The sequence below is a fragment of the Schistocerca gregaria genome, chromosome 1, assembly GCF_023897955.1.
Source record: "Schistocerca gregaria isolate iqSchGreg1 chromosome 1, iqSchGreg1.2, whole genome shotgun sequence".
Taxonomy (NCBI): Eukaryota; Metazoa; Arthropoda; class Insecta; order Orthoptera; family Acrididae; genus Schistocerca; species Schistocerca gregaria.
In genome coordinates, this window is record NC_064920.1 from 343,868,644 (window position 1) to 343,894,883 (window position 26,240).

Sequence of the window (26,240 nt, forward strand, 5' to 3'; positions counted from 1 at the left end):
CCTTACAGCATAGCGGTACGTCGACGATATTTCTGGTACCGTATTGTTGCCCTTCACGGCAAGCCTACGATTACATATTTGTTATGTTAGTTTTGTTTGTGTATGCCTCTATTACAAAGTAAAAGAACTATTTTGAACCCTAATGTATAGAAAATAATGTGTAAAGCTTATGACTGGGGGGGGGGGGGGCAACGGCGTTGCGGCAATGGATACACTGGTTCCCGTGAGATCACCGAAGTTAAGCGCTGTCGGGCGTGGTTGGCACTTGGATGGGTCATTATCCGGGCCACCAAGCGCTGTTGCCATTTTTCTGGGTGCACTCAGCCTCGTGATGCCAACGAGGAGCTATTCGACCAAATAGTAGCGGCTTCGGTCAAGAATACCGTTTTGCGCCCGGGAGAGTGGTGTGCTAACCCCACGCTCCTATCCGCATCCTCCATCGGGGATGACACGGCGGTCGGATGGTCCCGGTAGGCCGCTCGTGGCCTGAAGACTGAGTGCTTTTTATGACTGGGAAGAATCGGATAATGACCGTGGACACAGATCTGAGGTCACAGAATATGTCTCTCTGGGTCAACTTGTAAATAAGAAAATAGACGTAAAACCAGATATATTGCTACGTATTGAATTAGGCTGTAAAGCTTATGTAAGATACCCATTAACTTAGGAGTTTAAGATGTCGGCCGAACTGAAGAAAACAGTTTTTGACTAATGCATACAGCCTCTAATGACTCTGTGAGACGTGGGCATTAAATTAATTCACTGTTAGCAAACTAGTAGTAAGCCAAAGAGGAACTGAAAGATCAGTGGTGGGCCATTCAAAGAAAGACAGAAACAAAGAAGTCTATATGAGATGGGCAGCGAAGTTTAGTGATGTAATGGAAAGAATGAATACCTCGAAATGACAGTGGGCCGGTCATGTCGCTCAAAGAAAAGTTGGTAACTACGTTGTCAAAAGAAGAACTAGATTAGATCCCAGTTTGCCGTAAACGACCAAGGGGAAGACCATCGGAGAGATGGGACAGAGATATAAGAAAGACAGGTGGACTGGGACGCGAACTCAAAGCGGCCACATCAGTGATCGAACTGGCTGAAGATATGGGGTTCAAATGGCTCTGGGCGCTATGGGACTTAACATCTATTGTCATCAGCCGATATAGGGTCAGACAATATACACAAATATCGGTATACATTTTAAGCCACTATGATAGTACCTTTGCCAAAAAAAAAAGTAATAATAATAATAAAGAAAAGGAGAAGAAGAAGAGACAACACGCGTATGGCAACAACTGAAGACGACAACAATAGTTTACGGCGTTGTAGTCGCCGGCTTTCGCGCCGCTTGGGGCGCTAGTGTCGCTCCGGCAGTCAAATTGGTACCAACTTCACAGCTGCGAACATTTCAACAGACAGCGAGTGCACAGTCGTTACCGCTGCTACAGCCGGGGTGTGTGCTGCGTGTGCAGGGAGTCGCGCCACGGGTCGGCCAGCAGCAGCGCGGCGGGCCACGCCTCCCTGCTGCCGCCGCCCCCGCCGCCGGCGCGCGCCACGTCGGCCGCCTCCAGCAACAGCTACGCCAGCCTCCGCACGTCCGCGGGGCCGCTGCCCGCCCCCGGCGCCGCCGCACAGCCGCCGGCCGACATCCACGAGCGCATCGCCCAGCTCACCATACAGAGGTACTTCTCTCTCTCTCTCTCTCTCTCTATCTCTCTCTCTCTCTCTCTCTCTCTCTCTCTCTCTCTCTCTCTGTGTGTGTGTGTGTGTGTGTGTGTGTGTGTGTGTGTGTGTGTGTCACTTGCTATACTCCGAAACCTGGTTTCTCCGGACTAGGTGCGATCGTTGGTCACCCGGATCATCGAAAATGCGGATAATCTGAAAATAAAAAAAGAGGAATGGTAATCGAATGACATGTCGTAGACACACAGGTCATATCCGTTTTCACTTAATGATATTAGTTGTACATTATTTTCACGCAAGCTTTGACCAGATATTGAAATTCTATTAGCGGATGGGACACTAAAAGCAGTAGGTGAATTTTGGTATTTCGGCAGCAAAATATCTGATAATGTCCGAAATAGAGGGGGTATAAAATGCAGAGTGTCGACAGCAAGGAAATCATTTCTGAAAGAGAGGAATTTGTTAACATCTCTGTAACTTAGACGGTTAGACGGGATGAGGGGTACACTTAGCATGGAAGGTCACTCCGTAACACAACTACTAGCAAATCAAAACAAGCTTTTATAAAACAAATTAGAGGCAATCAACACGTGGCCATTCTTAAGACAATATCAAAATGTTCAATTACAACAACTTACTGCAGATTTCAATACTGAAGTAACAAATCACAATCTGAAGGTGATTTTTAAGGGTGGCACACATAATGTTCCCCCTTTTTTTTAAGGCAATAATCAATAATATGAAAATGATTTGCAAAGCACACCAGTTCGTTACGAGCCCAAATAACACAAGGAACACAACAAGTTAATTAATGCAATTGATTCCCAAGCAATTAAAACCCCCTTTTTTACGTATATATAAAATAGGTTCAATAATCACCAAACGGGCAGTGACGTCAGGCTGCCCTGGGCAAAAGGTGACTTAACTTAAAATGCCGGAAGCAATAGACAAATCGTCCAAAGCAACACCTAAACGCCGGGGCCCAACCGGGAGTCACTTCCCATTAGACTACACGTCACCGTTTCTGTGCACCGAAGCAGAACGTGGCGCTGTTCCCACACACCTCAACTCGCAGAAAAACCAGAACACAAACAGACAACAGACCGCAGAAAACACGGTATACACCAAGCGAACATCAGTTAATGTAAGTTAAAAACCAATCAATAATAATATAATTTTAAAAAAAACCTATAAGTGCCTTCAATAAAACAACTTAAATTTTACAGCAATATCAATGCTGTACAACATTTAAACTAAAACTTGTATCCAAATGTGATCTGATAAAACAGTATCAGACTTTTACACTCAATATTTGCGCACACGATTAAGGCCGACAATGTGTACAAAGATGAAATGGGAGTAATTTAAAGATAATTTACATTATTCAAATGCCCAACTTCACCACAGACTAGGTTTTGTGCTCTTTAATTTCCTTGCATAGGTCTGCAATGTAACTGCCAGTTGTGTAAGCTTGGTACGCAGAAAATTACAACTAGACTATGACCTAATATTTTCAATAGCTTACATGTCCGAAAGAATAGATGCTATTGGTGGCCGTGCAAATCTCTAGAATGAAATTACAATTAAATCAATACCATTAGCTGCTCGCAGGCGTTGATATACACCAACGGGGACAGTTGAAAATTTGTGTCCCGACCGGTACTCGAACCCGGGATCTCCTGCTTACAAGGCAGACGCTCTATCCATCTTCTCTCGCTCTCTCTCTTTTTTTAAAATCTCATTTTGTTCGTTTTCGTTCGTTGCATTTGCTCTGGGCGGACGTCGCAAGACACCCGTTTCTGTTCGTCGTTGATCCATTTACTCAGTTGTTTTTACGGAGGGCAGCTAACCCTCTGGCCGAACACTCTGAGCTACTGTGCTCCATCTGAGCCACCGAGGGCACAGAGGATAGTGCGACTGGAGGGATGTATCTCTGGCACACTCCCCTTGAGACCCACTTTCTCTACTTATAGTCCACACACTACATTCGTAGTGCCCCTGCCATTACACCCATTACTCGCGGCAGACAATCCACCGAGTCCCGTAAGAGTTCAGGCAATTCGTGGGCATTCACACTGAAGAAAGTCATCAGCCGATTAGCCTTAACGATATGAAGATGGCATCTGTTCTTTCGGACATGTCCGAAACAGTAAATGTGAACCGAAAAAGTAGCGACTTGAGGCGGTCCCGACATACTCATCTAGGTACAAGGGACAACAACAGAAAGTAGGGAAGATCGTTACAGAACTGGGACAGGTGGCAGCCCTAACCGGGCCACGTTGTCAAACTTGTGGCCGCGCCAGAACTCATATCCTCTTGACGGTACGACGTACTGCTCAATATATATAATCCGAAGCGTGTACTGATGGATCCAGATTAATTCCCTGCTTTGATTCACAGGAGTAAAATGAATTAAAAAAGGGTTACGAGCGTCGCTTTCCCGCGAGACAGAGTTAAACGTCGCACCACTCCACAGCAGCATCTTACCCCAATATACTGAAAGAGCTTCCTACTTTATCCACTGGGTCATTTACGTACATTGTGAACAGTAATAGTCCCGTAACAGTTCTTAATACTACGCCTGTTGCTACATTTATACCTGAAGATTTCTTTCCATTAAGGTCAGGTCATGTTCTGTTTTCTACGAACTTTTCTGATTTTCCGTACGCTCGTATTTTATTATTTAGTGAGGGTCGAAACTACGTCAGGAATTCGAGGATCACGCCATCAACTTGGGCATCGGAATCTCCCGCAGCTCTGTATAAGGTTTCATGCGTAACAAGACATAATGCACATATTGCTGTAGCCAATAGCAGTGTTTGAAATTGTTATGTAGTATACTCGTACAGTAAACACAAATTAACGATTGAGAAAAGCGTGCATCAAACTTCAGGAACGTAACATTAACTATGACACGAAACAACACTCAGATGTGTTGACTATGTTCTACTTTATGATTTCTTGAGTGCTTCCAAACAACCGCCTGCATCTCTCCCGTCATCGCGAATTGTACAACGCTTGCCTCCCTTCTTCCCTCGAAAAGCACAGCACTTTCTCGTGAAACTACCGAAAATACTTAACACGTCCTGTGAGACACACGTAACAAGAGGCCCCACGAACCCCTCGTGATGTAACTTGGCCAGTCACGAACTGCAGACGGCGACAAGCGGTGGAAAAAGGACGGTCATGCCCTCCCTGTGTAAATTATTTGTGTCCGCTGCGTTCTGGATCCCGCGGACGAATATAGCGAGTACTTTTTACTTTTTCGCAAGATCATTGTTTGCGAAATTTCTTGAGTGGTAAACCTCCGGTTCTTTAAAGAATCGAACTCCCATACAGCTATAGTTAAGATACAGCTGCTTACAGAGATCTATGGCGGGCCATAGTTATCGTATGGCAGCGAAGCTTGGTACGTATTCTAATGCGTTAATGCGCAACGATTTACACTGCAAAATATTACTGACCACCAGGTGCAAATCTGGTGCTGTGAAGGAAAAAAAGACGCACGGAAATGTTTCCATACATAATGGATAAGGAATGGGACGTGTGCAGAGAAGGTCGAACAAGTGAGAAAGGCATAATATTGATTTTGTTATTAACTACCGCTTACACAAATTGTTCAATATGAGCTTCAGAGACGTTGACTTGATGCTGTCCAGCGCCAGGTTTGCACTGGTGACCAAAACTGGAACTAATTTTTTTTGCGCCGTAAATCTGTTTCGCATTAGATATCGTCTTCCATGTTTCGCTGCCATAAGATAACAACTTTAATTGTAACAACTCGGTATTAAATAGCTTCAAATGTCTCATTATTTTACAAATAGGTTAACGTCTAAAATATTAGACTTTATAGATGTAAGCAAGAAAAAATGTAGAAAAGATTTGAAATTATGCTCAAAATTTGTTGGAAGTCGGTAAGTGCTCTCATTATGAAACAATGGATGAATATAGTCTGGTTAATTTATGCACCATTTTTGCACAACTAAGTGTTTATGACGTCGTATCCCCTGAACTTTTGCTTCGTACAACGACGTAATTTTACAGGTACATTCAGTGAAATATCTACATACTGTCTGCAAACAGTATTGCCAACAGAGTCAGTAGTAAGTCAGTCATAGAATGAGATTTTCACTCTGCAGCAGAGTGTGCGCTGATATGTAACTTCCTGGCAGATTAAAACTGTGTGCCGGACCGAGACTCGAACTCGGGACCTTTGCCTACCGTCTGCGGTAGAGCACTTGCCCGGGAAAGGCAAAGGTCCCGAGTTCGTGTCTCGGTCCGGCACACAGTTTTAATCTGCCAGGAAGTTTCAAGTCAGTCATAGTTCCCACGTACACGTACACCACAATTACTCTACCATGCAAACATTTGGGTTTACACTCGTCTGGTATGAGACGTTCCGGGGGTGGTGTGTGTGTGTGTGTGTGTGTGTGTGTGTGTGGGTGTGTGTGGTACACTCGTCTGGTATGAGACGTTCCGGGGGTGGTGTGTGTGTGTGTGTGTGTGTGTGTGTGTGTGTGTGTGTGTGTGTGTGTGTGTGGGAGGGGCACTGGGGCCGAACCGCACAATAATCCTGGGTTCGGTGTGGGGCCGCGGTGGGGTGGGTGGACTGCTGTGGCCTGTTGTGGGGTTTTGACCCACTGTGGGCCACGGCGGAACGAAGCCTCTCCGTCGTTTCTAGGTCCCCTGTTTAATACATACATACATACACGTCAGTAATAAATTAAAGCGTCACGCCTGATGTGAAGTTCTACTACATGAATAGCGACAATGTAGTGAGTAATAAGTTTTACTCCTTGCGTCATTTTGCGGATATTTCCACGCCGTCTGTTAACACTGCCTCAAGACAAACAAACAGTTTCTAACTGGAATACTTGTCTCGTGGTGTTAAAATTTTAACGTAAGATGATGTCTCTTGATGGCATCAATTAAATTTTTAAATTCAGTCAGTAATTGCACGAAGTATTGGAAATTTAGTTTTTGTTGCCCCTAGAAGCCAATAAGCAGCAAACCTGCAACTGGTAAGGGTTTCCGGAAAAGCCGCTTAGCAGTATCGACTCTTACATAGGAGGTATTACAGCGGGCTGGATGTAGCGCACTGTTTCTTCCTGTTCGGCGCCGTTATCGCTCTCTGGCCTCCCTGCAGAGACGCTAGGCCGGCGTCGCCGGCTGGCTCTGTCCGGTGCTGGCGGGGGAGTGGCCAGCGTTAACTGAAGAGGACGGAGGCGCCGCGCCCAGTTTTTATCCCGGCGGCGCGCCGGCCGCTTCTTACTGCATTCCGGCGCCTTCCGCCGCTGATCACGGCTTCATTTAGCCGCACTGGCGGCGGACTGGCGCCAAGGCCAAATCACACAACCGGCAGCAAGAAAGGCCATCGTGACCGACAAGTGCCGCCCCTCTTGAGACGGTAACAAAACCAGTGTCCCTGTAGTCCTGAGCCGCAAACACGTAAGAATGGCTGCAGACGATGCACGTAAAAAATCCTCAACATCCAACAGCATTGCTCCATGTGACATCGTGCTATATACAGGGTGGTCCATTGATCGTGACCGTGCCAAATATCTCTCGAAATAAACGTCAAACGAAAAAAAAAACAACAAAGAACAAAACTTGTCTAGCTTGAAGATGGCGCTATGGTTGGCCTGCTAGATGGCGCTGCCGTAGGTCTAACGAATATCAACTGCGTCTTTATTTTAAATAGCAACCCCCACTTTTATAACATATTCGTGTAGTACGTAAAGAAATACGAATGTTTTAGTTGGCCCACTTTTTTCGCTTTTTGATAGATGGCGCTGTAATAGTCACAAACATACGGCTCACAATTTCAGACGAACATTTGGTAACAGGCAGGTTCTTTAAATTAAAATACAGAAACTAGGTACGTTTGAACACTTCATTTCAGTTGTTCCAATGTGCTACATGTACCTATGTGAACTTATCATTTCTGAGCACGCATACTGTTACAGATTGATTACCTGTAAATACCACTTTAATGCAATAAATGCTCAAAATGATATCCGTCAACCTTAATGCATTTGGCAATACATGTAACGAGATTCCTTTCAAAAGCGAGTAGTTCACCTTACGTAATATTCGCCCATGCATTGACAATGCGCTTACGCATGTATTCAGGCGTTGTCGGTGGATTACGATAGCAAATATCCTTCAACTTTCCTCACAGAAAGAAATCTGGGGACGTCAGATCCGGTGAACGTGTGGGCCATGGTATGGTGCTTCGACGACCAGTCCACCTGTCATGAAATACGCTATTCAATACCGCTATGTGTCGGACATCCATAATGTTGGAAGTACATCGCCATTCTGACATGCAGTGAACCATCTTGTAGTAACATCGCGTAGGAAATCAGCATACATTGCACCATTTAGATTGCCATCGATAAAATGGGGGCCAATTATCCTTCCTCTCATAATGCCGCACCGTACATTAACCCCCCAAGGTCGGTGATGTTCCACTTGTTGCAGCCATCGTGGCCCAGTAGTGCATATTATGTCGGTTTACGTTACCGCTGTTGGCGAATGACGCTTCTTCGCTACATAGAACGCGTGCAAAAAATCTGTCATCGTCCTGTAATTTCTCTTGTGCTCAGTGGCAGAACTGTACACGACGTTCAAAGTCGTCGCCATGCAATTCCTGGTGCATAGAAATATGGTACGGGTGCAATCGATGTTGATGTAGCATTCTCAACACCGACGTTTTTGAGATTCCCGATTCTCGCGCAATTTGTGTGCTAATGATGTGCGGATTAGCCGCGACAGCAGCTAAAACACCTACTTGGGCATCATCATTTGTTGCAGGTCGTGGTCGACGTTTCACTTGTGGCTGAACACTTCCTGTTTCCTTAAATAACGTAGCCATCCGGCGAACGGTCCGGACACTTGGATGATGTCGTCCAGGATACCAAGCAGCATACATAGCACACGCCCGTTGGGCATTTTGATCACAATAGCCATACATCAACAAGATATCGACCTTTTCCGCAATTGGTAAACTGTCCATTTTAACACGGGTAATGTATCACGAAGCAAATACCGTCCGCACTGTCGGAATGTTACTTGATACCACGTACTTATACGTTTGTGACTATTACAGCGCCATCTATCACAAAGCGAAAAAAGTGGTCCAACTAAAACAGTCATATTTATTTACGTACTACATGAATATGTAATAAAAATGGGGGTTCCTATTTTAAAAAACGCAGTTGATATCCGTTTGAACTATGTGCCAGAAAAAATTAGTACATCCTTTATCCTTTTAGAAATTTTCAATTTACTCTAGATTTATTGTTGCAATAGTGCATATGATATACAGGAAGTGACTACTTTTGCAGGTCAGTAGCACAAGCGGTTCTGAGATACCGGGTATCAACCAATGCTGAAACACCCATGTTACACCGAAGCCAAAGAAACTGGTACAGGCATGAGTATTCAAATAGAGAGATATGTATACAGGCAAAATACGGCGCTTCGGTTGGCAACTCCTATATAAGACAACATATGTCTGGCGCAGTTGTTAGATCAATTTCCTACCGCTACAATGGCAGGTTATGAAGATTTAAGTGAATGTGGACGTGGTGCTATAGTCGGCGCACGAGCGGTGGAACACAGCATCTCCGAAGTAGCGATGAAGTCGGGATTTTTCCGTACGACCATTTCACGAGTGTACCGTGAATATCAGGAATCCTGTAAAACATCAAATCTCAGACATCGCTGCGACTGGAAAAATATTCTGCGAGAACGGGACCAATGACGACTGAAGAGAATCGTTTAACGTGACAGAAGTGCAACCCTTCCGCAAATTTCTGCAAATTTTAATGCTGGGCCATCAACAAGTGTCAGCGTGCGAACCATTCAACGAAACGTCATCGATATGGGCTTTCGAAGCCGAATTCCCACTCGAGCATCCTTGATGACTGCAGGACATAAACGTTTATGCCTCGCCTGCTCCCGTCAACATCGACATCGGAATGTTGATGACTGGAAACTTGTTGCCTAGTTGGACGAGACTGGTTTCAAATTGTATGGAGCAGATGGACGTGTACGGATATGGAGACAACTTAACGAATCCATGGATCCTGCATGTCGGCAGAGGACTGTTCAAGCTGGTTGGAGGCTCTGTAATGGAATGGGGCGTGTGCGGTTGGAGTGATATGGAACATCTGATAAGTTTATATACGACTCGCTGACAGGTGACACGAACGTAAGCATCCTGTCTGATCACCTGGATCTATCTATGTCCATTGTGCATTTTGACGGACTTGGGCAATTCCAACAGGACAATGAGACACCCCACACGACCAGAATTGTTACAGAGTAGCTCCAGGAACACTCTTCCCTGCTTAAACATTTGCACAGGCCACTAAACTCCCCAGACATTATTCAGCAGATCAGGGATACCTTGCAACGTGTTCAGAAGAGATCTCCACCCCCCAAATATTGTTACGGGTTTATGGAGAACCCTGTAGGATTCATGGTGTCAGTTCCCTCCAGCACTACTTTAGACGTTAGTAGAGTCCATGCCACGTCGTGTTGCGGCGCTTCTGCTGCTCGTGTGTGTGTGTGTGGGGGGGGGGGGGGGGGGGGGGATACACGATATTAGGCAGGTGTACTAGTTTCTTTAGCTCAGTAGTGTAGAAGGTGCTGTAACCTCTACAGGTGGCAATGCGGGAGATGACTCTGCCATCCAGTCGATCGATCAGAAGCCGAATACCGTTTGCTCTTTTCACGTAGTTCTGTAAGAGTTGTTGGTTGAAGAGTCGCACGAGTCGTTTCTCCCCTCATCATATTCCACACATGCTCGATTGAAGTCAAGTCCAGAGATCGTGATGACCGGGAAAGTTGCTGAATGTCGTGCAGAAAATGTTGAGTTTCACGAGTGATGTGTGGGCGAGGATTATCCTGTTGAGTACGGCAGAAGAATAAGTCTGACAACATTCTGCACGTACGGAGCGCTGGTTAGCGTCCCCTACCGAAACCACCGAAGATGAAGGAAAGTTTAGCTTATCGCTTTCATCGCTGAAGACTTCGGCGCGCCGTTCCATCTTCCAAGTGATCTTCTGACAGCCCCAGAGGTCCGTGCATGTCGATGGTGTGGCACGAGCACTGGAAGACCAAGTCGTAACATGGCCCCGCGGTATGCGACGCTCCGCCAGGGTTACTGACAGCCTTGATAGAGTTAGCCGTGACGAAACTCACATCTGGTGTACAAGACGTCTGAGACAGGGAAATATCCTCAGACTTAAAGAAGAATGTAATAATTGCAGTTCCAAAGAAAGCAAGTGCTGACAGATGCGAGTAGTATACAACTATCAGTTTTATAAGTCATCGTTGCAAATATTAATCTGAATCTTTATAGAAGAATTGAAAAACTGGTATAAGCCGACCTCGAGGAAGATAGATTTTGATTCCGGAGAAATGTAGCGACACGCGAGGCAGTACTTTTCTTAGAAGATTGGTTAAGGAAAGGCAATCCTACTTTTATAGCATTCGTAGACCAAGAAGAAAGCTTTTGACATTGTTGGCGGAATACTGTCACTGAATCTTCAAGGTAGCAGGGGTAAAATACATGGAGCGAAAGGCTATTTACAACTTGTACAGAAATCTGACGGCAGTTATACTAGTCGAAGGACACGGAAGGAAAGCAGTGGTCGACAAGGGAATGAAACAGGGCTGTAGCCTACCACTGATGTTATTCAATTATTATTGAGCAACCAGTAAAGGAAACCAAAGTAGGAATTAAAGTTCAGAGAGAAGAAATAAAAACTTCGATGTTTGCTGACGACAGTGCATTTCTGTCAGAGCCTGCAAAGGACGTGGACAGTGTGTTCAAAGGAAGATACAAGATAAACATCAACGAAAGCTAAACAAAAATAATGGAGTGTGGTCGAATTGAATCAAGTGATGCTGAGGCAATTAGATTAGAAAATAAGACGCTTAAAGTAATAGATGAGCCGGTCGCGGTGGTCTCGCGGTTCTAGGCGCGCAGTCCGGAACCGTGCGAGTGCTACGGTTGCAGGTTCGAATCCTGCCTCGGGCATGGATTTGTGTGATGTCCTTAGGTTAGTTAGGTTTAAGTAGTTCTAAGTTGTAGGAGACTGATGACCACAGCTGTTAAGTCCCATAGTGCTCAGAGCCATTTTTTTTGGTAGTAGATGAGTTTTGTTATTTGGGCTGCAAAATAACTGATGGCTGAAGTAGAGAGGATATAAAATATAGCCTGGAAACGGCATGAAAGCCGCTTCTGAAGAAGAGAAATTTGTTAACATCGAGTATAGATTTAAGTGTCAGGAAGTCGTTTCTGAAAGTATTTGTATAGAGTGTAGCCATGTATGGAAGTGAAACATGGGCGATAATCAGTTTAGAACAGAAGGAAATGGAGGCGTTTGAAATGTGGTGCAACAGAAGAATGTTGAAGATTAGGCTAGTAGATCACGTAACTAATGATGAGGTACTGAACAGAACAGAGGAAACAAGAAATTAGTGGTACAGTTAGATTATAAGAAGAGATATGTTGATAGGACATATTGTGAGACGTCAAGGAATCACCAATTATGCACTAAGCAGATTCAGGAGGATGTAAGTTCCAGCAGTTATGTGGAGATGAAGAGACTTCCACAGGATAGAGTTGCGTGGAGAGCTGCATCAAACCAGTCTTCGGACTGAAGAACACAACAACAACAACAACGACAACAACATATTTATATGAGGTATTTAAAAAAATTAATTGAAGGCATTACATGTTACATAAATCTTCAAAGTAGTTCCTTTTGCCGCAAATACATCCCAACTTTTCTGCCACTTTTGGATGCATCGTGGAAGTACAATGATGGAAAAAAATTCCATCGCCAAGAAATAATCAACATAGAATAATTGAATTTCGGGAATACGTTTCCAAAGGTAACATGTTTAGGTGATTAGAGTTTCAAAATCACAGGTTAATGTAAGTGCGGAAAAAACAATTGCGTAAGTGGAGTGCTGGTCCATTAATAACTGGAGTATCCGCCAGAATATTGAATGCAAGCACACAAATGTGCCTTCTTTGTGTCGTACAAGTGTCGGATGTCAATTTGTGGAATGGAGTTCGATGCTATGTGCACTTGGTCGGTCAATACAGGGACGGTGAATGCTCTTTGTGGATGACGTTGACGTTGTCACCCGATGATGTCCTGTATGTGCTCGACTGGAGAGAGGTCTGGTAATCAAGCAGGCGAAAGTAACATTTGGGCACGCTGAAGAACATGTTAGGTAACAAAAGCTGTATATGAGTGAGTGTTATCCTGTTGGAAAACACTCTTGTTCATAAACGGTAGCACAATACGTCGAATCAGTAGATTGACGTACAGATTTGCAGTCAGGATGCGTGGGATAAGTACGGTAGCGCTCCTGGTGGCATACGAAATTGCACCCCAATCTAGTTGTAGCTCCTCAGTTGGCCTCCTTGTAACCAACATATTGGCAGTCACTGCCATCGAAGCGCGCCAGCTTTTATCAAAAAATATAACAGACCTCCAATCAACTCTCCACAGAGCTCTCGCTTGACACCAAAGTCGCAAAAGTTTGTGGTTTGGGGTGAGTGGGGTGCACACTACTGAGCTTCCGGCTCGGAGCTGTGGAAGTCAACAGCTACTGCAGGTGCAATTTGATATGCCACAGCCATATGCATAATAGGATTTATTTCCACCTCAGTAATGGCAGGCACGTAGCTGCCCAAAGCCTGTCTTGTAGCTAAACTTTCCCATGACCACCGCTGCCAGCGATCACGCGCAGTGGCTACATTTCTCCCAAGTCTTTCTGTAATATGCGGAAGAACGTCCAGCTTCTTGTAGCCCAAGTTACACAATCTTGGGGTGTGTGTCTAGATACGACTCGTGACACGTGAGTCGAATGTAAGCATTCTGTCTGATCACCTACATCCATTTATGTCCATTGTGAATTCCGACGGATTTGCGCAATTCCAACAGGACAATGCGACACCCCACACGACCAGAATTGCTACAGAGTGGCTCCAGGAACACTCTTCCGAGTTTAAACACTCCCAAAGGCCACCAAACTCACCGGATATAATGATTATTGAGCACATAAGGGATACCCTACAACGTGCTGTTCAGAAGAGATCTCCACCCCCAAATATTCTTACGTACTTATGGACACCCCTGTAGGATTCATGGTGTCAGTTCCCTCCAGCACTACTTCAGACAATAGCCACGTCGTGTTGCGGCACTTCTGCTGCTCGTGGGGGGCTCTACACGATATTAGGCAGGTGTACCCGTTTCTTTGGTTCTCTACTGTAGTACACGCTGTAGCCTCCACAGGTGGCAATGCAGGCGCTTACTCTGTCATTCAGTCGATCGAACAGAAGCCGAATACTGTCCTGGGACACGTTGTGTCACGCCTGCTCGATCTTTTCACGTAGTTCTGTAAGAGTTGTTGGTTGACGAGTTGCACAAGTGGCTTCTCGCCTCATCATTTTCCACACATGCTCGATTGAAGTCAAGTCCAGAGATCGTGATGGCCGGGAAAGTTGCTGTACGTCTTGCAGAAAATATTGAGTTTCACAGGTGATGTGTGGGTGAGGGTTATCCTGTAACAGCTTGTGAGCTGTTGATAACGATGTCTTCATCGTCTTAAAGACATTCTTGACTAACATCAACTCACTACGTCCAGTCTGAAAGGTAACTAACGCTCATGACCATTTGAATGCAAACGGGATTTACATTCTCACAGTGGATCTAAAAGCGCCACTCGTTAGCGAATGACTTCTAATTTGAATAGGCAACATCTTTAAGACGTAGAAACACGCCTACCAACTTTCGTTTCTCTTGCGCAACTCCGTATTTATTGTTTAAGAAGTGACACTTTTCATCATCTTAGCAGCCATGCTCCAATTAATATGCTAAAGTCCTACTGGATTATTACAGACAACGAATAAGTAAAAAAAAAATATTTTCTGCTGTTTATATAAAAATATTTATGTTTTTCAGAGGGGGTGGGCTGTATACAAAGATGTGATACAGTGAAAAAATATGTATAATTAGGCCTTACTGCTGCATGCCAGTGCAGTATTTTCCCACATACTGTTTACTCTATAGATAATGCTGCAAATATGATCGCTTGGTCTGAGGTAAACTAGCACATCAATGATCCCAACTAAAGCTGTTAATTGTGTATCAACATGTATTTCTGTATTACTTCCCAGAATCGAAATATATTGATTAAATTTGTTGGTATTGGAAAAGTAACTCATTTCCTATAGCAGTGCTGAATAACAGTATTCAGATCTTTGGAGAGCTATCAAGGCATTTGAAAATTACATTTTGTAATAATTATGTTTTGTTATAGGTGTCGTGTGCGTCTGCGTAGTGTGGTCCTTGAAGGAACATTTGGTAGAGTGTATCGTGGTTCATACACTCATGAAGATGGTGTGGAAGAGGAAGTGCTAGTCAAAACTGTGACAGGTACCATTTTTCCTTCAAAATGATATACATAAATCTATGAGGCAGTATCAAACTAAAGTTTATAATGTTGAATACTGTAATATGCCAGAAAACTATACTTTACTGACAATAAGAAATTTAATTCCCCATTTTTGTTGAATTAACCTCTAACAAATGGTAGGATATTCAACTGTGTCCATTGATAATCGTAGAAAGCAGTGTTGGAATGTAGGAAAAGGTAGGTTGCTGATAATTGTGCGACAGAGGTATTGTGTTGCAGACAGGCACCATGAAAAATTTTATTGAACATCTGAGCCTTCTTCTCAAACAGAGAACACACACACACACACACACACACACACACGGCCTCTTTCTCTGGGTGCTGAGGTCCAATGTAGCAGTCTTTTTCATTGTGCCTCTCTGTGACTCAACACAAGGATTACCAACATTTGGTCTTGGTTTTAAAGGGGATGATAAACATCTAACCACGATTTTAAAGGACATTTAAGGCATAATTGGGTGCAATAAATTCCAACTGCATGTACTACATCACATTTTCTTGGAATGGTTAACAATGGAGATATAAATATAAAAAACTGGCAAGCATGATTTAGTTTTACTCTTGTTAGGCCATGCATTATCATATTTTGGGATAATTTCACAAACTTAGAGAAAGTTTTTAGAGGGCAAAAACATGTAATAAGACTCATTTGTGGTGGAAGTTCTAGAAAAGCATGCCATTATCTGTTCAGATAATTAGATGTAGTAACTAATGCTTCTCATTATATTTATTTTCATGAGCCTTCTTTCCATAAATGCACAAACAGAAAAAAGGCTGTATGTAAATTATAGGATTGATTATTACTTGAAAACTTGGAGAACTGTCAGTCATGGAATACGAAATATCAATAGCACTGTGTGGGATTGATAATAAATATTTCATCAGTGATCACCATTATAAAATGATCATGGTAGAAATACACAGGAGAAACAGGTGATCAATAGGGGAGCTAGGAGGATTTAAAAGAATTCCTATACAGGAGATCCTGGGAAACGTGGAGTGTTGGTCACCTTACTCATCACTTCCTCTATGTGTTGTGTAGCAGTCAATTCATTTCATGTTATTCCATCTTGAACTTTCCATTGTTTGAATTGTAGTATCTATTACATTGCCCTCACTCCCCTGTCCTACCCACCCCCTTCAAAAAAAGTAGGGAAATAAGGTAGGGAAATGAATAAATAAGACAGTTTTCTATGTTGGTTTGTTATTATTATCATTTCCTTTATTTATTTTTTCCTTTGCTCTTCCACCTGTCATGCTAGTACATAGCCAATTATATCTCTTTACATATTTTGTTGCCAGCATATTTTCTTTCGGCTACATCCTGAATACTTGCATTTATGTTACAATTACTATAATTAGGTATGCTTTGTGTTGCTTATTATGTTCATTTATAACTTATCAACGTAGCAATAGCTTATTATGTCTCTTTATTTTGTTTGCCAGTTTTTTTTTCTGCTGGTTGCATCCTTAATACTTGCACTTATATTACAGTTTCTGTAATTTGGTACACATTCTGTTATTTATTAAGATGTATTATAACTTGTTGATGTAGCAAGTTGTTAACTACATGCTTGTTTTTTAATTTGCTTGAAACAGATCATGCATCCCAAGTACAAGTTTCATTGTTACTGCAAGAGGGAATGGCAATGTATGGCTTCAGCCACAAGAATATTTTGTCTGTGCTGGGTGTGTCCATTGAAGACCACACTTCACCTTTTCTCATTTATCCATATCATGGTTACACGAACCTGAAAAGGTAAGCATCTGTTTCTGCTTATCTATTACTATTATTAAAATAACATAATTTATCTGCAGTGTAGGAGCGTGGAAGGGGGGAGAGTTTTGTTAAAATTCTTTTCAGATCCTAATCACAAGTTGTTCTGTTGATGTTCTTCACTTGGGTACATGATCCACTATGTATTTGTGCACATTAAAATAAATGTTAGTCTGTGGTCCAGTTCACTTAAGTTTTATTCATAAGTTACAGTTCTTTACTTTAATAGATACATATTTTTATCTTGAATGTCTGTGATATATCTTGTCTACAAATGAGGTGGTATGTGTAAAATCAGGAGGAAGGAGAGAGGTTGATGAGTGACAACTCACATCTAAACCATGCCATTTAATTAATCAGTTCTCTAATTTTTTTTATGTTTAGCTCACCATGTTGGTGAATTGCATTAAGAGGAGTTTCATGTGCATAAGATGTCCTCCTTAGTTTATATTATTTTTTCTTTACTCATTATGAACTATGTTATTGCCATTATCTATGTAGAAGGCTTTTTGATGTTATGTTATTCACTTTATCTTCTTGAATGTAGTGTCTGATGCATTTGGAATGTATATCAAAGCAAAACTATTCCTCACTGACTGTAAAATCTTCTGAAGCATAATTAAACACAATTCATAAATAAATTGCTCATTCCAGGTTCCTGCAGAAATGTAAGCTGTGCCCGGAAGGTGTAGCACATACTCTGACAACGCAGGAGGTGGTTGACATGGCACTGCAGATTGTGGCAGCAGTGCAATTTCTGCATAAGAAGCGACTTGTGCACCGTGACCTCGCAGCACGAAACTGTGTTGTGGATGAGAGACTGCATGTGCAGCTAACAGACTGTGCTCTCTCACGCGATCTCTTCCCTGCTGACTACCACTGTCTGGGTGACAACGAGAATCGCCCTGTTAAATGGCTGGCTATAGAAAGTCTCCTTCACAACAGCTATTCACCAGCATCTGATGTCGTAAGTCTAACAACTTCCAGCAGAAGTGGAACTAAATAATACAGTGGAAACAACAAAGAATACCTGAACAAAAGGCTATGTCTGACTATGAAAGTGCTATTTTCTATATACACAAATGATCTGGTGTACAGGGTGTGCAGCAATCTGCAGTTGTTTGCTGATGATTGTATGGTGCATGGGAAGGTGTCAAATGAGAGTTCCAGATGACTATACAAAATTTCTGATTGGTTTGATGAATGACAGGTAGCTCAAAATGTACGAAAATGCAGGTTAATGTGGATGAGTAGGAAAAACAAGCCCATTATGTTGGGGTACAGTGTTAGTTGTTTTCCTTGATACAGTTACATCATTTAAACATCTGTGTGTAATTTTTCAAACAGTATGAAATAGAATGAGCATGCAGGGATTCAGGTAGCGAAGGAGAATAGTCAACTTCAGTTTATTGGGAGAATTTTGAGCAAGGGTGGTTCATCAGTAAAGGTAACCACAAATAGAACACCAGTGTGGTCTGTTTTAAATACTGTGCGAGTGTTTAGGACCTGCATCATGTCAGATTAAAGGAAGGTACTGAGCAGTTGAGAGGTGTGCTGCTGGATTGTTAGCAATAGGTTTGAACAATGTGCTAGTATCATGGAGATGCTTTGGGAACTAAAATGGGAATCCCTGATGTTCTTTTGAAGGAATTGACTGTGGAATGATTCTACTGCCACCAACACACATTTTGTAAGAAAAGACAAGAAATTAGTGCTTGTACTGAGGTACATAGACAGTATTTTCTCTTGGTCTATTTATGTGTGGAACAGTAGAGATACAGGGTAGCCTTCCCATACATTGTACATTGGCCTGTGGAGTATATATGTAGATGTAGATGTAAATGTAGAAGTATTCAAACAGAAACAGTAGCAGAACGAAAAATGGAATGTGTCTTAGGTGACAAAGAAAACTTATTGTACTAGCACACATGTATGAGCGACTAACGTCAAAGCTTATGTTGAGCTCTTGAAGTGAATGCCTGAATCTAGAATAGTAAAATTCATACCAACAGTCCTCATATATGTCACAAGACTTTTTAATTTCATCTAAATAGTTACATCAAGTTCTTCTGTTTAGTACTGTTAATTGAAACATGACTCAGGCAGTAGGCTGATACTGAACTGCAGAGATCTTACTAGCTACCACCTGAAAATTTTGCAACAAATACTTGCTTATCTTTTATGATTTACATTCTGAGAACTTTGCTCATTTGTAGTGTGTGTGTGTGTGTGTGTGACAGAGAGTGAGAGAGAGTGGGGTGAAGGATCTGTTTGTTTCTTATCCAACACATTGAGTATCAGAGTATATTGAGGTACTGAAGTAATAAAATCTTACTTTGTTTCAGTGGGCCTTTGGAGTGCTGCTCTGGGAACTAACAACACTGGCACAGCAACCTTATGCAGAGATTGATCCATTTGAAATGGCTGCATACCTCAGTGATGGTTTCAGGCTTGTGCAGCCTGTAAATTGTCCTGATGAACTGTGAGTTTCCTCTTTATCTTATGATCTGATTTGATGTGACTTGTTAAAGGGGTTGTAACACTATCAAACAGTCTAATGTCATAAGCTGGGTGTAATATACTATACTACTCACTGCAGTTGACATATTGAAGAAATTAGGCTTATTAGGAAATAAACACCCACTCATTTCTTGTCCTAATTTCCTGCTCCAGTTTTCTCTGTCACACCCTATTTGGACAGATGATGTACTCACATTTACAGAGCATTTCAGTGGCAATGTAAAGAATTATGACCTCACAAGAAAGAAATCAGGCATTAAAATCTCAGTCTGATAGTCTTTAACAGGTTTTTTGTACACATTTAGTTTCATTTCTTTTATTTTCCTTGTTTTAGGCACAATAACAATTAAAGGCTTAGACAGAACATCTAGAATAATATGATTTTTGTTTTTATTTGATAAATATTTCAGGTGTAACAGTATTCATTCTGGCACATACATGTGTAAATTGTGAGATCTGATAGGCCAATTGTGATTTCAGTGAAACAGTTGAATAGACACGTAAGACCACAGAGGTAATGTATGATAGGATGGTGTAGTCATTTCAATCAGTCATTACTGCTTTGAATCTTCTTTGTGTAGATTCACCACTTTTGTCAAGGAATTGTTGGCAGAATTCTGTACATACTGGGAAGAGTAACCTGCCACTCCGGAAGTGTTGTGTGGCATGCTAGTGTAGCTGCAGTTCTGCTGGCAGGCTTACATCAAACATGACCAGTGGGGTTTTAAGTGTGATAAACACACAAGTTACTTGCTTCAGTTTCCAGAGAGATTCGATGTACAATAAATATCGAAAAAGCCATCAGCTGTAACTTCATCATCAGTTTATTTCATTGGCTAACAGTTTAAGTGATATAATATTCCATATTGAGACCCTCTATTCTAGATAGAATATTTCAATGACAAAATTTATGTACGAGGATCATTATGTAGTCAAAGAGACAAACTGGTTTGAAGAAAACAGCATTTATTTTTACAAAACAATACTTTTTCTACTTTTCAATATAACTCCTTGAACATTTATGCACTTGTGCCAATAGACTACAAGCTTTTCTATTCTGGCTGTAAAGAACTCTTTTATCTTAATGTTTGAACTAATTTTCTGCAAACTTTTTCACATCCTCATTGTCGTGCAAGCTCTTCCCACGTAATGCCTCCTTCAGTGCACCAAACTAGTTGAAATCACTAGGTGCTAAATCAGGACTGTATGGGTGATGAGGCAGCACTTCCCAACCCATTTTGTCAGTGGTTTACCAGGTTAGTTGAGCAATATGAAGAAGTGCGTTGTCTTGCTGGAGAATCGCACCCCTCCTCTGAGATCCATGACATCTCTCTCACATGAGAGAGAAAAGCAAATCTGAGTAATATTGACTGTTCATTGTATGCTGCTCTTCTAGATAATCACAAAAAACTGGACCTTCATCATCCCAAAACACTACCAACATGACTTTTCCTGCTTATGCTTGGGTTTTCAATTTTTTATTGACAGGTGAGTTGGTGTAATTCCACTCCATGCTTTGTCTTTTTGATTCTGGCTCATAATAGTGAACCCAAGTTTCATTACAAGTTAAAATTCTGTTGAGGCAGTGTTCACTTTCTCTTTCATAATGTTCCCTTAGTTCTGTTCACACTCTCAACCTTGTTTCCTTGTGTAGCCACATCAACTCTTTTAGAACCCATATTGCACATGTTTTGCAATACTTAAGCCTGTTACAGATAATGTTGTGAACTGTACCAGTACTAACTTGAAACTTATCAACTATCATTTCCACAGTCACACAGCGATTGGCATGAATAATGTCATCAGTTCGACTTCAAGTGAGGGAGCTTAAACTGCAACTGGTTGGCCAGAATGGTGTTTGTCAGTCACTGAGTCCTGACCATTTTTGAACTGCTCTACCCACTTGTAAAAATTTTCACAATTCATACAACCTTCACTATAATATTTAGACATTCTACAATATATATTCACTGGTTTCTCACCTTCAAAATGTAAAAAATGAATAACAGAACGATATTCAACTAATGTGAACATTTCAAGTAGACTAGCCATCTTGAAATGTATTTTTGAGGTTATAAACAAAACAATGTTTATACATCTGCTGATCAAGGCTCATTCCAGTGATGCCAACATAAAGCCATAGAAGTACCAAACTTGCCCTACTAACTGTTTTTTCCCCTGAACAATTTTTCTCTTAAATTATTGACTGACACTCATATGCCATATATGGGAAATAACCAGTCTTCTCAGCAGCTTGTGTGCATATGACGTAAGCACATATTTTACTTAAATTCTTTCAGTGAAAAATTGAGCCGCAATCTAGAGTAGACGGCCTGACGATGATGAGTTATATCGCTGAAACCAGTAGCCTATAAAATAAGCTGAAGATGAACTTACAGTTCATGACTTTCTGGATGTTTATTACATGCAACTTGGCTGCTGTCATGCCTTCCAACATAGCAAGAATGGACGAATCTAAGTTAGGGGGATTGTATTCTTGTGTTTCCAGGCTTGTCACCATGAACAAAGTTGGTATGTAGAGAATATCTTCACAAGACTGATTGCACAAGTTGGCATCATATTACCGGACAATGTGCACTCTGCTACTGAATCTGATTACAGAATTACTAATATTATAGTTTGACACATATGACAATATTCTGATTGCTTTAAAACTTGTTACATTGTTTGAAAATTAGTCCACAGCTGCATAGCTATGATCTGTCACCACCCTCATTGGCATCAACAGCCTCTTGCCATGGCTAGCTAGCTAGCTCTTATCCTTCTAATGGCTCTTCACTTCATGAGTTGAACCTAATTGTGATATTGACTCATCTGCTACTTGGACTTGTCCCAAAATAAAAGCCCTGACTAAATTCAGAATAATCATGGAAAACGTGTACTTTGGCCCTCGATAGCTTATGATAACTTTGTCTTGTCACTGTGTCAGGTATTATTCAGAGTTTTGCTACTTGCTGTATTAATATGGATTAATACTTGTGTTGTTGCAAAATAACAGCTTTGATCAGGTTATAAGCAATAGTCTTTATTTTCATAATGTGCCTGCAACATTGTAGATTTTGCATAACTTCTATCCGTTTCAGGTTTGGTGTGATGGCTTATTGCTGGGCAATGAGTCCTGATGAAAGACCAACATTCAGTCAGCTCCAAGTGTGCCTTCAGGATTTCTACACACAGTTAACAAGATATGTGTAGCAGATCCAGCTTTGCTTGTTTTGCTGCTACATTTCTGACAGATCACGATGTCATTACAAGCAGAAATGGAAAAGACTGTATCACTCTATAATGTTGTGTTGAAACATAAAGTAGGCCAACTTAAGTGTGTGAAAAGTAGGCGAACATGAGTGTGTGATGCTGTAACATTCCAAGAAATCCTGTTTTACTGGCGTTATGTGGTTTATCATCCGTTAATTGAACATCATTATTTGAGAACAACAGTCCCTCGATAAATTATGTATGTTGGGTGATTTAATCTGAGTAACAGGTTTAGAGATTTAGCATCTCCTCATCACCTACAAACTTCTGAGATTAGTAATACCTATACATTTTAAAACTATCTCGCTTATGCTTGTCAGATATATCAGTATATTAACTACAACAATTTGAAATAGTTTTTCTTGTTAGAAACTGTGCTTTATGCAACATTTGAGTTGGCCCAGTAATCCACATTAATGAGTGATATTATAGGTTATCTTCTGGTGCAAATTATTAAGTGCCATAGTCTTTTCTTGTCATTATTTGAAACAAGTATTTATAAGAGATTTTTTTTTCTAATCTGAAACATACTTAAGAATCTGTTGCATGCCACTATCTTGGCATAAGCTTATATGTATTTGGCTTCTAATCAGTTAATTCCTATTTACTGACACTAGCAAATGAGAATTTGTTGGTTTCCTTAATCCATGTAATGCTGTGTACAACTATAATTGAAAATTATCCCAGAATCTTACAGAGTAACAGAATTTGAGCTGTATTGTAAATCACTATCCTTCCTTCAGGGACAGGAATTGTGTTACTTTTACTTTCTGTTGCATAAGAAAGAAGCTGCTCTCTGTGTGTTTCATCAGTTTCTATATTGTTCACTCTGGTCCATTAAGAGAGCATTCATTCCAATACTGCACATCATGTCAGAAGACATCTCTACGCAATGAAGAAGAGTAAGGAGAGCAAGAACTTCTCCTGTTACAAAGCTCTATAATGAGCTTTTGTGGACAACAATGCATAAAATTTCATCACCACTGAAGTATGGCCACAGTGCAGTCTGGAAGAGACCATTTATTACCACCATTGCAAGGCACATCCAGGGAAAGACTAAATGTCATTGCCTGCCATGTTTAGTAGAAGGAGATGCACAGAATGATTCAAAACTGGGCCACATTCCATGTGACATGTGTTATTACGGGCACTGATGTACTACACATTTTTAAAAGTTCTTGTATATTGAATCTTACAATACTGTCTATCATATTTCTCTCTAGAATGAGCCTAGATGTATTTGAATTTGTTTCATTGAAATAGTTCATTTCTAAATTTGATTTTCAGTTTTTTCACAGAACTTTGATGTCTCTTAGGTACAAGTGTTTGGTTCCACAAATAGAATCTAGAACCTAGACTAATTCTCTAAAATTTCTGTCTCTTCATTTTGTAACTGCTGTGAGATATCTCAGTGAACACATGCATTCATGTAGTCTTGCCTGTGCATCTGCTGATAATTATCATCAGTAATTGTAACAATTTTGTCACAGAGTTCTTTTCTTCATAGGCTTGTAACATGGCATTTCAAGATATGATAAAATGGTACTGCTCAATGGCATTACTGTGTATTAAAGTGATAGGACATCAAACACATCAGTCATGTGGAGATTCTCATAAAATGTTTCTTCCACTCTATGGAGGCGCACGTTAAAGATAAATAGTATAACAGGAAACACAAAAAAATATGAATAACATTTAAATCTAAGACTGTGCTTAAGTGAAAAAGGAACAATGGCAATTCTGATCAGATGTGTTCTAGCATTTGTTGATTAACATGATATTGGTTTTTGTATTATATTTAAATATTACTACAAATTTATGACATGGTTGTCCAGACATATCATTGGGAAGCTCTAATGATTTTTAACGATTTTTTTTATCTTCACTTTTTCATGCCTTTTTATGTCTACATAATTTGACTACCCAGTATAGAAAAATACACATAATAGCTAAACACTGCTTATGAGTAATTTTGATCTCTGAGCCTCGGTCAACTTTAATCTGCTGGTTAGGCATATACAGAATATCCGATACTTATTTTGATAATGTTGTGCTGCTCTCCTTTGTTCTTGTACCATTTATTTCCCTTATCAAAGTGAATTAGTGGTCGTATGTCCACTTTCACACATTCACTATTTTGAATCTTTTTCTAGGTTTCTAGTTTGGATCAGAAAAAATTTGCAGTGTCAGAGTCTGCATCATCTTTTGACCATGCTTATCAGATAACATTTTTATTTGTTGGATTCCATAGTTTACTATCAGTCTTTTGTATCATTAAGTTTTAACACTAATATTGTGACTGTGAATGTTTTGTCAAGAAGCATTAAATAAAAGCAGTGCATCATTTTATTGATCTGCTATTGGAAGGAAATTGTATTAGTAGCTACTGTAGGTACTATTATGCTATCAAGAAATATTTGTATTCAGTATTCTGACATTCTAGAGCTTTTAGTGGTAAATGTGGTAATTGTATGAAGAATATTTTAAAAAGGTCTTTAATTCTTACATGGAAGTGTCCTTTGCAACTTTTGTACACTTTAAAAGAGATGATGTTTGTAGCAGTAGGCTCTTTTACCATAGTGTTTAACCTTACCAGCTGTTTTTGAGGTATACTTAATAAAAAATCATGACCAATGTGCCCTTATGATAGAGAAGCTGGCAAGCAGTACAAAATGTAACTGATAAAGTGCCCATCCCTGCCTTTGCCTGTGATGATCTCAGATTTCTTCAATACAGTATATTAGGTAAAAGTGCCATTACATTAGATGGAAGTGGTCTCAGATATTTATAGACATGTAGAACTTGCTGTAGAGACTGTCATGTAGTAGCACAGTGTCAATAGACATGCTTCCAAATTAATGACAATCGTACTATTTATGTCAGAGAATTTTTGAGGAATGAGATTAACATTTTATGTCGTAAGTTTAAACGAGTGATGTAAGTGCAACATTCACTGATATCATCATTTGAGAGACCTCTTTGGTTATCTTGTTTTTGCAGTATATTCATACATTTATCCAAAGCACAAGAAATTGCAGCCTTTGACTTGTACTGACACCAGAATGCATATCATAAAGATATTTTAATGTAATACACTGCAAATATTATCATACTATTGAACATAGATCTTCCATACAGTTTTTGTACATATAACAACCATTTCAGTAAAAATATTTGAGACAGTTGCTCATGGATGTTATTAACTGCTACAAAATGAGTTATCATTCCTTCATGTGAACATATGACTGTATAGTTTTAAGAGACCCGTATAATATACGTACATTGTAAATATGACTGTATATAAGATTTTTCTGTAAACATTTGTAAATAATTTGAATATTATTTATTTCATATATTGTAAATCAAAGTATAAAAAAGTATTTTTATTGTAAAATTATTCATGTACATATTTATATTAATTAAAATGAACCATATATAATTATAAATTTTCTTTCATTCAAATTTTAAATTTTCCCTA

General features: G+C 40.6%; 1 protein-coding gene across 1 annotated transcript in view; it reads left to right on the forward strand.

The window, feature by feature from the left end:
• The window catches only part of LOC126344554 (tyrosine-protein kinase Dnt-like), a 500,421-nt gene extending 475,200 nt beyond the window's left edge, over window positions 1-25,221 (forward strand). The window contains exons 5-10 of the mRNA XM_050002028.1: window positions 1,467-1,676; window positions 15,034-15,149; window positions 16,789-16,948; window positions 17,621-17,933; window positions 19,312-19,448; window positions 22,591-25,221. Coding sequence (XP_049857985.1) covers window positions 1,467-1,676; window positions 15,034-15,149; window positions 16,789-16,948; window positions 17,621-17,933; window positions 19,312-19,448; window positions 22,591-22,702 — 1,048 coding nt within the window. The 3' untranslated portion in view covers window positions 22,703-25,221. The remainder of the gene's footprint in view (window positions 1-1,466; window positions 1,677-15,033; window positions 15,150-16,788; window positions 16,949-17,620; window positions 17,934-19,311; window positions 19,449-22,590) is intronic.
• The last annotated feature ends 1,019 nt before the right edge of the window (window positions 25,222-26,240 follow it).